Genomic DNA, 12,662 nt, shown 5'->3' with positions numbered 1-12,662 from the left:
TGGGAAAACGACCCAGTATGCAGCCGAGTAAAAACAAAAGCTAGGGATTTCAATTGTTCCCAACTCTCAGATACCTGTGACAAGTCCTGATGCCACTCCTTTAGATTTTTAATGGGTTTAGACCATTTATTAAAACCATAGCTTCTTCTCAGACGAGCTCCAGTTTTTTTTGGTGTTTCGGAAAAACCTTCAGGTGGAGTTGAAGAAGATTTCTCTCCAAAATATAGGAAAACTAATGAATTCGTGAAAACGGCGATATAGGCTAGCTAGCCAAAGGTCTGAGGAACGTATTGAATAATCGAAACAAATTCATTGACTCCGAGTGAAGGTTTGAGGTCAATTTTAAAACCTGTGCAAATACAATATGTGATTCTCAGTAATTTGCAAAACTGCTAGTTTAGTAATTGAACTTTTTCAACCCAAAAAGATAATTTTCATGGAAAGCGAACTAATAATATCTCACAGTAAAGTTTTTAGGGGTCTTCAAGGGCCAGAGAGAATTATTGAAGTGGAAACTTTACGGGTCACCAATTTTCGACATATTTCGACAGTGAACAAGATTTTATCAGTTATGCAAATTTTTATGTAGCGTACTTAAATCTACGTTTTAATTAATATGCAGAATGTAAACCTATACATATGTATATTCATGGTAACCAATGTTGTTGATATTTGTAAATAAATTCATTAAAGGTATAATTCTTACATACATAAAACTCGTGTCTATATGTATTAAAAGGTCCGAGCTAATTTTATTGGCAGCAACAGCAACTCATTTTGCAAAGTGATGGATATCTAAATTTTAATAAATTCTGAAAAATCTAAAATGCGCGATTCATTAGATTGGTCTTAAAATGGTCATGTGGGGTGTCGTTGGAAAGCTAATGACTGTACGAATGCTTCTGAATCAGTTACGCACCCCTCTGACCTCAGCGGAAGGTCATAGCGCCGTTTTAAGGCCACAATAAATAATTATTTATTTTGCCTTTGTCATATTTGAATGTTTAGTGTTTACATACATACAAAATCTTTAAAATACGAAACATCGAGTCTACGATCTGTGGAATTGATGCACTGCACTGTTATGAATCATTGTCATTTGTAGTTATCACGATTTCAGTTCGTCATTTTCGACATGAATTTTTTTTTGCTTCATGGAATTGTTTTGTGTGAAATACTTGTTGAAAATAGATTTTAGGATAAAAAATGTTTTGTCTAATTTTATGACATTCTAAAAAGTTCTATTTAGGTCATGGAAATTTGTTATGTCTTTATGATTTTCCAGCAATAACTTTTCAGTTTTGAAGTAGAAACCTTTAGTATTAAGTACATTCATGTATAAAGGCAAAAACATCTGCGTAATAAATTGACACTCTTATTTTTACTTTGTACAAAAGTCGTCGTCACTCTGTCTTTCCTTACAACGATCCTTAAATACATACCTCTGACAATACTTGCATAACTATACTACTTGTACACATCATTTTGTACTCTATAAATTCACGAAAAATTTATTTTTGATGCATACAATTTTAAGTTTTTATTATATCTTATATTTGTTTTTACGCATTTATTAATTACGAAATGTCAAGTATCAAATTTTTATTAATATATGCTGCACAAATTGATGTTTAGGTTTATGACCTTTTGGAAAACGGCTTCTACTGCGTTCGAATTTACGCCATTTCAGTGTTGTCGTGATCAATCTTTTTCCCGCAATATAAAACCTACTAGGATACAGATGACGACATATATTGAACTTACACTCGACGGACTTAGGCATAAAATTTCTCGGAGCGATTTTTGCTTCTGACGAGTAGAATTGTCATCCCAATGTAGTACTAATTTCTATAATCAACTTGAATTAAATTTGTTAAGTATACATTATTTACATAAATAGATTAATTGTTTATTTTCTATACTTGGGAACACATAACTAGCGCGCGTTTACAGTGTATTGCTTGAAGTCTTCACAAAACTCCACAGCTTTCGCCGCATTTTTTTTCAGAACTCCAGGCTGACCGATATTTCGACGACATAACTTTCAGCTGTTTCAATGCTGTCTCTTATATCCTCGGCACCTGGCAAAATATTTTGTCATGTTTCTTAACTATGTCCATAGATTACCTGTCGAACTAAGTGCATGTACAATAATTTTCGTTTCTTACTCACACAGAAAACACAATTGATACTTTTTAGACGTTTCCCAATTAAAAACAAATACAAGAAAACTTAAAATTGTTGTATACTTAAAATTGTATAGTTATGCAAGTATTTCACACAAAACATTTCCATGAAGCAAAAAAAAAATTCATGTCGAAAATGACGAACTGAAATCGTGATAACTACAAATGACAATGATTCATAACAGTGCAGTGCATCAATTCCACAGATCGTAGACTCGATGTTTCGTATTTTAAAGATTTTGTATGTATGTAAACACTAAACATTCAAATATGACAAAGGCAAAATAAATAATTATTTATTGTGGCCTTAAAACGGCGCTATGACCTTCCGCTGAGGTCAGAGGGGTGCGTAACTGATTCAGAAGCATTCGTACAGTCATTAGCTTTCCAACGACACCCCACATGACCATTTTAAGACCAATCTAATGAATCGCGCATTTTGACCTGCACACGGTCACCAAGACCTTATTTCAAAAAAAGAAAAAAAGGTCCGCAATTTGATTTTCCCAAGGTATGTGTGTGCAAAATTTGAAGTCCCTACGTGCAAAACCGGGCGCGTAAAAGTGGGATCTCAACAAAAGCCACTCCCCCTCCTACCGCCCCCACCGAAATTTTCAAAAATCGCGGACAACGGTTTTTGACCATCTTTTAGGGTCCCCCAACACATACTAGAAGGATTTAAAAAAACTCGATTTTTCGAATCACCTTCATTACCATATCTCGTGGAGCAACCCGTAAGAGTTCGCAAACTTACAAACCTTACTCAGTTACGAAGGTTACTAATGTTGACGTGAATACCCTCATAGTTTTATATATGTTTCTTGAAATGGTAATTAAGAAATAATAATTTTTTACCTCAGTAACGCACAGCTGAAGCGGAACGGACCCAAGCTATTTGTGAATATTGTTCTACCAAAGTCCGCTAAACGGGGTCCAGTATTTCGCATAAAGCCAATGCACCTCTATTTCATGCGAATGGGAAAAGTCCTGAGCGTTTTGACTCATAATTTCACCTACGCTGATAGACTGGATCTCGATTTCAATGCTTTCGCCGATGACATTAATATTTCTGATCATTACGTTCCCATCGTGGATAAAATTCGGCTCCGCTTTTTCGTCGATGTTCAAAAAGGTTAAGTGCACAAATTGTATTTATATTGAGCATGCTCGTGACAAAGTCTTATAACTTATTTAAACTCTAAATGTTTGTGTCGTGAGAGGATTCGCAAAATTTTACATTGCAAATCTACTTCTAAAAACACTTGGATATACCTATGTTGACTTGTTTCAATGAATTTCTCTAATTTCTCTCGCTGGCGATGGTGAAGATGAGTTTGCAAAATAATTTTGCGAAATAAAAGTATCCCCATTACTGGTTAAACTTGCGAAAAAGTCCCATTGTTTTCCAGCAAAATTTTAGCGAAATTTCGCAAACCTTCGTTCTGGCGCCGTGCCAAATTTGTAAGATATGCGATATAAGAAAACGTTGCAGTGAATACGCTCATTTCCACCTTTTAAAAATTGAATGTTTTAAACATAGCCTATGAAGTAGCAGACGTGGACAGAAAAACGCATTGCGACTCGATGCGTTCCGCAGAGGCCAAGCATCCATTGACCAACTTGAAGACATCGCTGGGGAAATTTGTCAATTCTGCAAAACTGTCAGATGTTGTGATTTGCTGTGAAGATCGGGAATTTTCAGCGAATCGATTGATTCTTTCAGGTCAATGTTCCACAATATTATTAAAATTATTTCAATGAGCGTACATACTTACTTATTTCGCATCGTAACTCGTTTAGTAAATTTGCGAAGTTGTTTTTAAATGTGTGGTGGGGGGAAACTATGACTTTGCAAATTTTTCGAATCTAAGCAAACAATCCTGTTATCCAGTTTAATTCGGTTTCCATGATTGTCTGAAATTTATAAGGCATTTAATAGAGAGGATGACTTTGGGACATAAGAACATGCACGCCCATTTGCGGGGTAAATTTGCAAAAACAATCCTACGACTATCTAGTAAATGTTTTGCCAAATTTCGCAAAATTTCGCAACTTGTGTTGATATGCTCAAAGTTGACGTGAGTACCCTAAACGTAAAATGACTATTATCAAAATTTTCCAAATTCATTTACACAGTAACAAGTCCCGTTTTTGAGAAGATGTTTGCATCCAAGACGCAGGAAAACGTAGGGCGACGCGTCGTGGTCAAAGACGTGGACAAAGGAGTGATGGAGTTAATGTTGGGGTATATGTATTGCGGCGAGGTGACCGTCCTTCCCGACCTGGAGAGTCTCATCGGCCTTTACAAAGCTGCCCACAAATATTGCATGGACCCTTTAAGAATTTGGTGTGCTTATCAACTTGTGGAAAATTACTTAAAGTGCGATCACGTTTTGGAACTTTGGTCCTTGGCCAAGACTTATGAAGAGACCGGTTTGATGGAGGAGACCAAACGCTTCATGAAAGCGTAAGAATTCTTATATGCACTCGGATTTTAGGTAGTTTTAAATAGTTTGTTGATAAAATGATGATAATTTCAGGGGGAAACGACAAATTTTCCAGGATCTGGAGCTTTACCTGGAGTTTAATAAGATTTACCCGGAATTGCTGCATGAGTTGTTTTTACTATGATCCCGTCATGTTCGATACATTCTTTACTTTAAAATTTCTATATATTTTTAAAGTGGTGACTTTAACATAAATTATGTACCAATTTGTTTCATGGTTTTATAAATGTTTGTATAAATTTCCTGATTCTTAAAGTCATCACATCAAGAATTACCTTGGTCCAACGAAGACCGCAGAACAATTTTACCGATTTTGACGCCCGAGATATTCTCAGTTAAATATTCATGAAATTTGTGTACCAAATAAATTCGAAAATTTCGGTAAATTTAATAAGCATAATTCCCAAACTAAATAGGCCCTGGAAAATTTAATGGTGTAAATTGAAAAATATGTAGATATGCAACTAAAACCACAATTCAGTAAAATCCCTATTTCTCCAAGGTATTTATGAATGCCGCTACAGTGTCTCACCAATTCTTTAAAGTAACTAATTTGTTCCCCCAAAAGTAGCATCCATTGGTCCCAGAATATGACATTTCGCACACCTTTACGACTAAAAATCTTTCTTGATGTGTGTTACAAAGATCAGTAAAGCCGTTTTTCTAAGAATTTTTGTTACATTTTCAAACAGTTCTCGATTCAAGTAGACATTGTGAAGATTTATACGTATGTAGATACATTGGCGTATGTACATTAGCATAAACAATGACCATGTATCTCGAATTAGTTGCACCATTAAATTGCTAAATCCTGCGATTGAAATTTCTCAACCTCTTCCCAATCAACTTCATATCCGGCGGAATACAAACGACCCAAATTATTCAGCAGGGCGACCCTATCACCCACCTTCTTTTTTAGGGACGTGTAGAAACTGTATTTCCCGCTCGCCAGTGGATCGTTGCTGGATAAAATATCTTTCGCCATTTGGATGTGAATGGGGTGTGGTCCAATTTCCATGAAATGTGTGATCCCCTCTCCCACGGCGGTTTCAACGGCCAAAATAAATTCCGCTGTTCCCGTCAAGTGGTCGAGGAAATATTGTTTGTCCAGTTTCTCCCACATTTTTCCGGTCACGGTGGAGATGTATTTGCACTTGGCGGGTTGATAGTTGATAGCGGATGTGGTTTTGGAAAATTCTGGTATGATCGGCAACGTGAGAGAGGAGTGGTACGGATGATACGGGTAAGTAATGGTCTTGATGCCGTGTTTTTTACAAGTTTCTGAAATTTGGAGAAAATTTGTTAAAAAATATGGTACAGATTTCGGAAAATGAGATCATACATACAGAAAAATAAAAATTTCGCATCTGAGACAATTTGTAAAAAATAGAATAAAAGCTTATACAAGAATTTCACACGTGAATTGTTTGACTTTTTGATTTTCAAGTTTTTTGAAAGAAGAATTAAAATATTTGATTAATAATTTAAAATTCTTTGAATTTTAGACATAATTCATTTCAACGTTTTTTAAACGAATTGGAAACTTGAGTTTCCAATTTAGTACTTATCATTCCATAAAAATTCTGTAAAAACCAGAATTTGTGAATCACGTGAACAATGTTTGTATCTTCTGGATTCTAAATTTTCGAACTTTGCTCTGCTTTCAAATACAATCAATTCTTACCTATCAACTTTTCGGTATACTTAGCTTCGCTTAGGACACAGGTCTGCTTGGGTGAATTTCTAGCGACAATTTTAAACCAAATATCCTCCATTCCTTCATCCTTCCTCGCCTCAGCCACAATTTCTTCAAATCTCTTTTGATCCATCATCCCCACGCAGAAGGCTTGCTCTTGAATGTGATCAGTCATTAGTCGCACACGCGTCATGACGAGGCGAAACGACTCTTCAATCGTGATCATTCCTGCCATTGCGGCAGCGCCGTATTCGCCAAAACTTAGACCAAGAACATAATCGGGTTTAATCCCCCATGATTCCCAAAGTTTGAAGAGGGCGAACTGCAGGGCGAGCAGGTAGGGGAGAAAGTTGACCGGCGACTTCATCCAGTCCGGGACGACATTTTCGTCAACTTCCTCCAGAAGGAAGGCCTTGATGTCGATGGCGTATTCAGATTTTACCAGAGCGGCACAGAAATCGAAATGATGGCGAAAAACGGTACTGGCGCGGTATACTTGGCGTCCCATTGTGGGATAGTGGGTACCCTGGCAGGTCACGATGCAGCATAGTTTTGGGGGCTTGGATGGAATCCGGGCCATGGGAGGAGTTATTTTGTCGAGGGTGTCGACAAGGTCAGATTTACTGGAGTAAAGGACACATTTTCGATACTCGGCGGTATCGTTGAAAGCGATGGTTAAACCAGATTTTGATAACGAGGTCAAATCGGATTCTTGGAGTAGTGCCATTTTTTGAAGGGCGTAAGTCAGGTCGTTTACCGTTGGTGCGGTGGCGTGGATTATTTTGGCGTCGGATGACCTATCAACGACCTTGTCGAAACCGGGAGTGTCCGGGTCACAGAATGTGGTCCCGAGTAAGTTAACCATGTCAAAAATAGGGCCTACATAAAGAAATTACGGATTAATACATACATATGTAACTACACATGCTTCATACCATATTTTACCAACTTTTTCTATACACTCTAAATATTTAAAGTTGTGTAAAATTTATTCAAGGTTGAGTGAGAAAAAAAGCATAACACAATAATTGGGTATAATCCGCCCAACTTTGGGTATTGTCCATATTTGCTTGGATAAGTTTACCAAATTGTTATTTATTTAAATAGTTATTTAATTCTTTATTTTACATAGTCTTGAGTAGTGCAAATTTTACACACCTTTATTTAGAGTATATGCGCACAAGATCCAAATATAAATTCATATTTTTACTCGAGTACTTAAAACATATTTAAATTTGAGATAGTAACCAAAAAGCTAACCTTCCATTTTAACGATAGTGAGACACCTGCAAGTCCAGTGATAAATTTACGACTGAGACTGACCAAGGAAAATTGCTGGTTTAAATAGTGTCAAGTTTTCAGCGTACCCAGTGGCACAAAGCCTGGTAATGGTTTTGTTGCATCATGCAACTTATGTACGTTATTCAGCATATGTAAATAAGTATGTGTACAAAGCTTTAATTGACGAGTTCGTTGTGTCTGAAGATCGACTACCATTAATCGCATCATAAATGCATATATTATATAACGAGCTTACATATCTACTAATTCTTCCACTCGGTATAAATATGTACGCATATATTTATCTACAATTTACCTTTTCAACATATACAAGTATTAAAGTCTGTCCATTTCACTCGACTGCATATACACACCTAAATATTATATAATTACGACTACGTGGAATACTAAACCGTAAATGATTATAAAAACAGCACTAATTAATTCAAGATTGATAAATAGTGTAGTAGCATGATTTACGTCCCATTGAAACCGAGTTGATCGGGAGAATCTTGAAAATTTTAATACATACACTCTGTCCCATATAAAGCAGATTTTTTGTTATAAACAAATATATCTATATTATAAGCGAGAATTTCTGTCGGCAACGGAAGTGAAAGTAAATCTGTCTGTGACGGAAGTTTGTCCGTGACGGAAGTGAAAGCAGGGAAAGTCAAGTTTCAAATGCGCGAAAATTCAAAATAAAGCAAGTACAAAACATGTTTCAAAAGTTGGGGGAGGGGTGTGTCGTATGGTTTTCAAAGGGTGATTATCTAATGGTGGTTATCTGAAGGTAGTCGTCTTTGTGTGATTCTCTAAGGGTGGGCGTACGTGAGTGGTTATCTTTGATGTGCGCGATTATCTTAATTTGGGGGAAGTTATCTGTGGGTGGAGTTACCAGAAGGTGGTTATCTTGGTGGATGGTTATCTTGATGGATGGTTATCTTGGTGGGTGGTTATCTTGATGGATGGTTATCTTGGTGGGTGGTTACCTTGATGGATGATTATCTTGGTGGGTGGTTATCTTGATGGAAGGTTATCTTGGTGGGTGTTTATCTTGATGGATGATTATCTTGGTGGGTGGTTATCTTGATGGAAGGTTATCTTGGTGGGGGTTATCTTGATCGATGGTTATCTTGGTAGGTAGATATCTATGGGTGGTTATTCTGGTTATCTTGGTTGGTTAAAGGTGTTATCCGAAAATTGGTTATCAAGCTCTTGCATATATATGCTCTTGCACTTCGTAGTTTCAAGTTGAAGTGCAAGATGAAGTGCAAGATGAGGTGCAATTGCATTTCACCTCATCTTGCACTTCGATTCTTGCACTTCGTAGGTTCAAGTCGAAGTGCAAGATGAGGTGCAGGATGAGGTGCAATTGCATTTCAAGTCATCTTGCATATGCTCTTGCAATTCAAGTTAAGCAGGGGAAGATAAGATGTATTGCAAGAATCGACTTCAATGCAATAGTAAATGGGCTTGCCAGTCGTCTTGCATTTCAAGTTAAAGATGCCACGACAAGACGTATTTCAAAAAACGACTTGAAATGCAGTAATAAGTCGTCTAGGTATACGACCGGCATTTCAATATGACGACAGGTTGGTGGCGTTGCTGCAATTATTGGGCTGCTACGATTACTAGACTGTAGCGTTTTATGGGCTAATGGGTTGGCTGGTGCGTTTACTGGGCTGAGGGTTTAGGACTGGTGCGTTTACTGGGCTGAGGGTTTAGGACTGGTGCGTTTACTGGGCTGAGGGTTTAGGACTGGTGCGTTTCCTGGGGTGATGACTTTACTTGCTGAAGGGTTTGCTGGGCTGGTGGGTTTACTGGGTTGGTGCGTTTACTAGGATGGTACAGTTATGTAATGGGAGAGTATAAAAGTTCCTTTGAACATGCGCCAATTTTAACACTTCCCGATTACCACCACCAATCACTATCATAATTCTTTCTAGCTAATTACGCAAATTATCTTAACTTATTTTACTCCCGTTGCGGACAGGCATTCAAAGTTTGAAATTTATCGCCCGGCGAAGGCGGGCTTATTAGCTAGTTTATCAATAAAAAAAAGTCTTAGCAAATAAAACCTGCAAAAATACCACGTGGTTTGTGCACCCCAGTTGACTAAAACCATGTATGTAGTACTTGTACATGAAAGTACATTACTACTTTATTGCGCATTTGTGAGACCAATTCGGTATCCGTCGTACGTATCTATGTACTTAATAGTAAATGGTATTTAATTTTACATGGTTGAGCATTATGTAACACTTACATACATGCAAATGTATACATGCACAAATATACATATGTGAGGTTGTTGGGCAGAAAAACCGTCATGAAATTGATCCTCCCGTGTCCTCCGTCGTGGTATATTTGAAGATACTTACGTATTTACGTAGGCATTTCTGTATTTATAAATGCATATACATACCTAAATAAATGTAGCTATGAATATTTTTAACTCTGAAGCCTCATATGTATCTCTTTTTTCTGAGAAAAAAACTATATCGAAATTATTCAGAATTAACTGTATGAGCCGATTCCGCTAAGAAATTGGAGATTATAGATTTGATACACCGAAACCAAATAATTTAGTGGAATTTCTTTCCCCCAAATTCCGAATAAAGCTGATCTTCGTCGATCAAAGTCAATAAATACTTCTTCCATTCCCTCTTATTTGTTCCGAACATTGGAAACCGAATCTTGATTTCTGGCGGGGTAACGGGTCGGACGAGTCGTGTAGCGGCGTCCACTCCAGAGGGAACTACATAATATGTAAATATTTAGTTCTAATTCGTTGTGCAAATTTTTTTACCTAAAACGCCAAATATTGAGTTGTCTCACTATTAACCACAATTACTCGGTACATCATATACTTGTAGTGTTTCTGGTATTGGATGTGCGCCGTAAAGAGTGCTACACCTGTATTGATAATAAGTACTAATATTAGATTTGTTTTAACAATTAATTTTTGCGAATATTTAACAATTAATATTTGCGAATTAATTTTTAGTATTTTACAAGTATTTAAAATTGTCTTCGTATCCGAAATTCGTACAATAGTTTATAAAGAAACAGAAGGGGTAAGCTTCGTGAAAATCGGAATAGAAATTTTTGGTGACAAAGTCTTACGATATTTACAAAATCTCGTGTCCGTCTTAAGATTTTTACGATGCGAAGAATGCTAAGGATATGTACGAAGGGATAAGAAATACTCTCGATAACAATTTTAGCCGATTTTGTCCTGATAATGAAAAATATACCTATGTATGTAAATGCATACACTTTTACGTACATTGAGGACATGCTGTGGCCGTGGACACCAAATTTGCCCCATTAATAAGAAGAATCCCCTGTGTAAAGTTACTTCCATTGTCCATCCTTTGTTGGATTGTAACTCTCATTCGTTCAAAACATGAGTCCAAGGCGCGAAAAAACCTATCCGGTTTGTCCACTAGCGCGGCCATGTTCCACTCGGAGAGAGAAAAGCTAAGAACTAATGTCATGATTTCAGAAATATTAAAGTTTATTAAGGTCTGAAGAACCAAAAAAGACTTACTTGGTCGTCCTTTCTTGTCACTAGTATCCATGGAGAATGGAAGGAGGTGGTACTCATAGGAAAAGTCTTCTTCAAGAATGGTATCAATTTTGTTTTGTATTCGCCATTCCAAGGTCTACAATATTTAAAAAGCAAGAAAAAATGGGAGTACCCAACCAATAACTTCTTATATCTATTTGGTAAACACTCTTATGTAATAAAGACATGCCCTTTTTTAAAACCATATCTTCTCATTCTCTACCCAAGGTTTTTGCAAATTTCGTAAGAAAAATATGTTAACTTTCTTAATTTTCGAACTAATGTGAAGTGTTCTGGGAATATCCTTCTTTAGAAATCTACCCTGATAAAATCTACTTAAATACAAATTTGGCAGCTATTGGTTAAAAATCTAATACCTCAAGAATGTTTTCCTCCGCCAGTTTTACGTCGAGCTGCGCCGCCCGTAAATATCTAATCAAATTCAAATCTTGTCGAAACCATGTGGCCGGTAGGTTATTCCAGATCAATAATCTAAACTGAGTTGCAATTATTTAATTAGAATTTTATATTATTAATGCACCGAATAAAACCCGTTACTTTGTCAAGTGCCAGTTTTTCCGACAGGGACAGAATAGTTTCATCCTTTTCCGAATTCACAGAAATTAAGAGAAGAATACATACCAATGCACAATATTTCCACCCAAAATTTTGAAATTTACTTGATCCCATTGCATACAATAGGTTCGCTAAATAAGCAAATTGACCACATGTGTCGTTGGTAATATCTGAACAAGGGTGAAGAGTGGCAGTTTATACTCACCCATGGAAATTGTGTCCTTGCGCAAATATGTATCTTACATAAAATAAATATTAAGATTTAATTTGTTATGGTGTTGCATACATATGCATGCATAAATGTATGTATATTATATACATATATAAATACCAATACATAAAGTGGGATTCCTGCAAGCAAGAATAAAACTGGTTTTCTTCTCTTTCTGCTAAATAGAATCAAGTTCTACCCCGTATTAGAATAGCAACTTACATACGTCTTACGAAATTTTGCGAGATGTCGCAAACCTTGTGCTGGAAAACCATGGGATTTTTCTTGACAATTTACCCAGCAAGTGGGTATGTTTTTAGCTCTAAAACGATTTTGTTATCAGCTTATTGTGAACGTACAAGAGTAAGGAAGCTGCATACAAATTATTAATAGATTTACTACAGGGTGTTAATAAAGTCCGATCCCATTTTTCCTGTAAAAAAGTGAAGGCTAGTATAAAAAAAAACTACCCGTGATACTTACAAAAAATGTTCGACATATTTACCTTAGTATTTGGTCTTGTTACCATTTACTTTAACCATGCCCTCAACTCTTTGTTTAAGGCTCTGTGCTAATTTTTCCAATGTGCCTCTGGAAATCGAATTCCATACATCTTGAACTTTTTTTTACT

At 36.5% G+C, this 12,662-nt stretch overlaps 1 protein-coding gene across 3 annotated transcripts; it reads right to left on the bottom strand.

Moving 5' to 3' along the window:
• Positions 1 to 4,790: 4,790 nt before the first annotated feature.
• LOC110857100 (non-reducing polyketide synthase PKS19) lies at positions 4,791 to 12,079 on the bottom strand. 3 transcript variants are annotated; one of them, XM_022105707.2, is made up of 8 exons: positions 11,803 to 12,079; positions 11,622 to 11,741; positions 11,227 to 11,341; positions 10,963 to 11,163; positions 10,512 to 10,589; positions 7,650 to 10,431; positions 6,378 to 7,268; positions 4,791 to 5,974 (listed from the first exon to the last, which is right to left on the bottom strand). In XM_022105707.2, the coding sequence occupies exons 6-8, from the start codon at positions 7,654 to 7,656 to the stop codon at positions 5,490 to 5,492; spliced, it is 1,383 nt and encodes a 460-aa protein (XP_021961399.2). In that variant the 5' UTR covers positions 7,657 to 10,431; positions 10,512 to 10,589; positions 10,963 to 11,163; positions 11,227 to 11,341; positions 11,622 to 11,741; positions 11,803 to 12,079; the 3' UTR covers positions 4,791 to 5,489. The 3 variants fall into 3 exon arrangements, with proteins under 3 accessions (XP_021961399.2, XP_035713467.1, XP_035713466.1); XM_035857574.1 differs by having other exon boundaries at positions 10,544 to 10,589; XM_035857573.1 differs by having other exon boundaries at positions 10,963 to 11,156.
• Between the last annotated feature and the right edge of the window lie 583 nt (positions 12,080 to 12,662).

Source organism: Folsomia candida, unplaced genomic scaffold (assembly GCF_002217175.1).
Source record: "Folsomia candida strain VU population unplaced genomic scaffold, ASM221717v1 Fcan01_Sc018, whole genome shotgun sequence".
Classification (NCBI taxonomy): domain Eukaryota; kingdom Metazoa; phylum Arthropoda; class Collembola; order Entomobryomorpha; family Isotomidae; genus Folsomia; species Folsomia candida.
The sequence above is the reverse complement of the archived record's forward strand: the minus strand, read 5'-3'. Positions and strand labels throughout refer to the sequence as shown.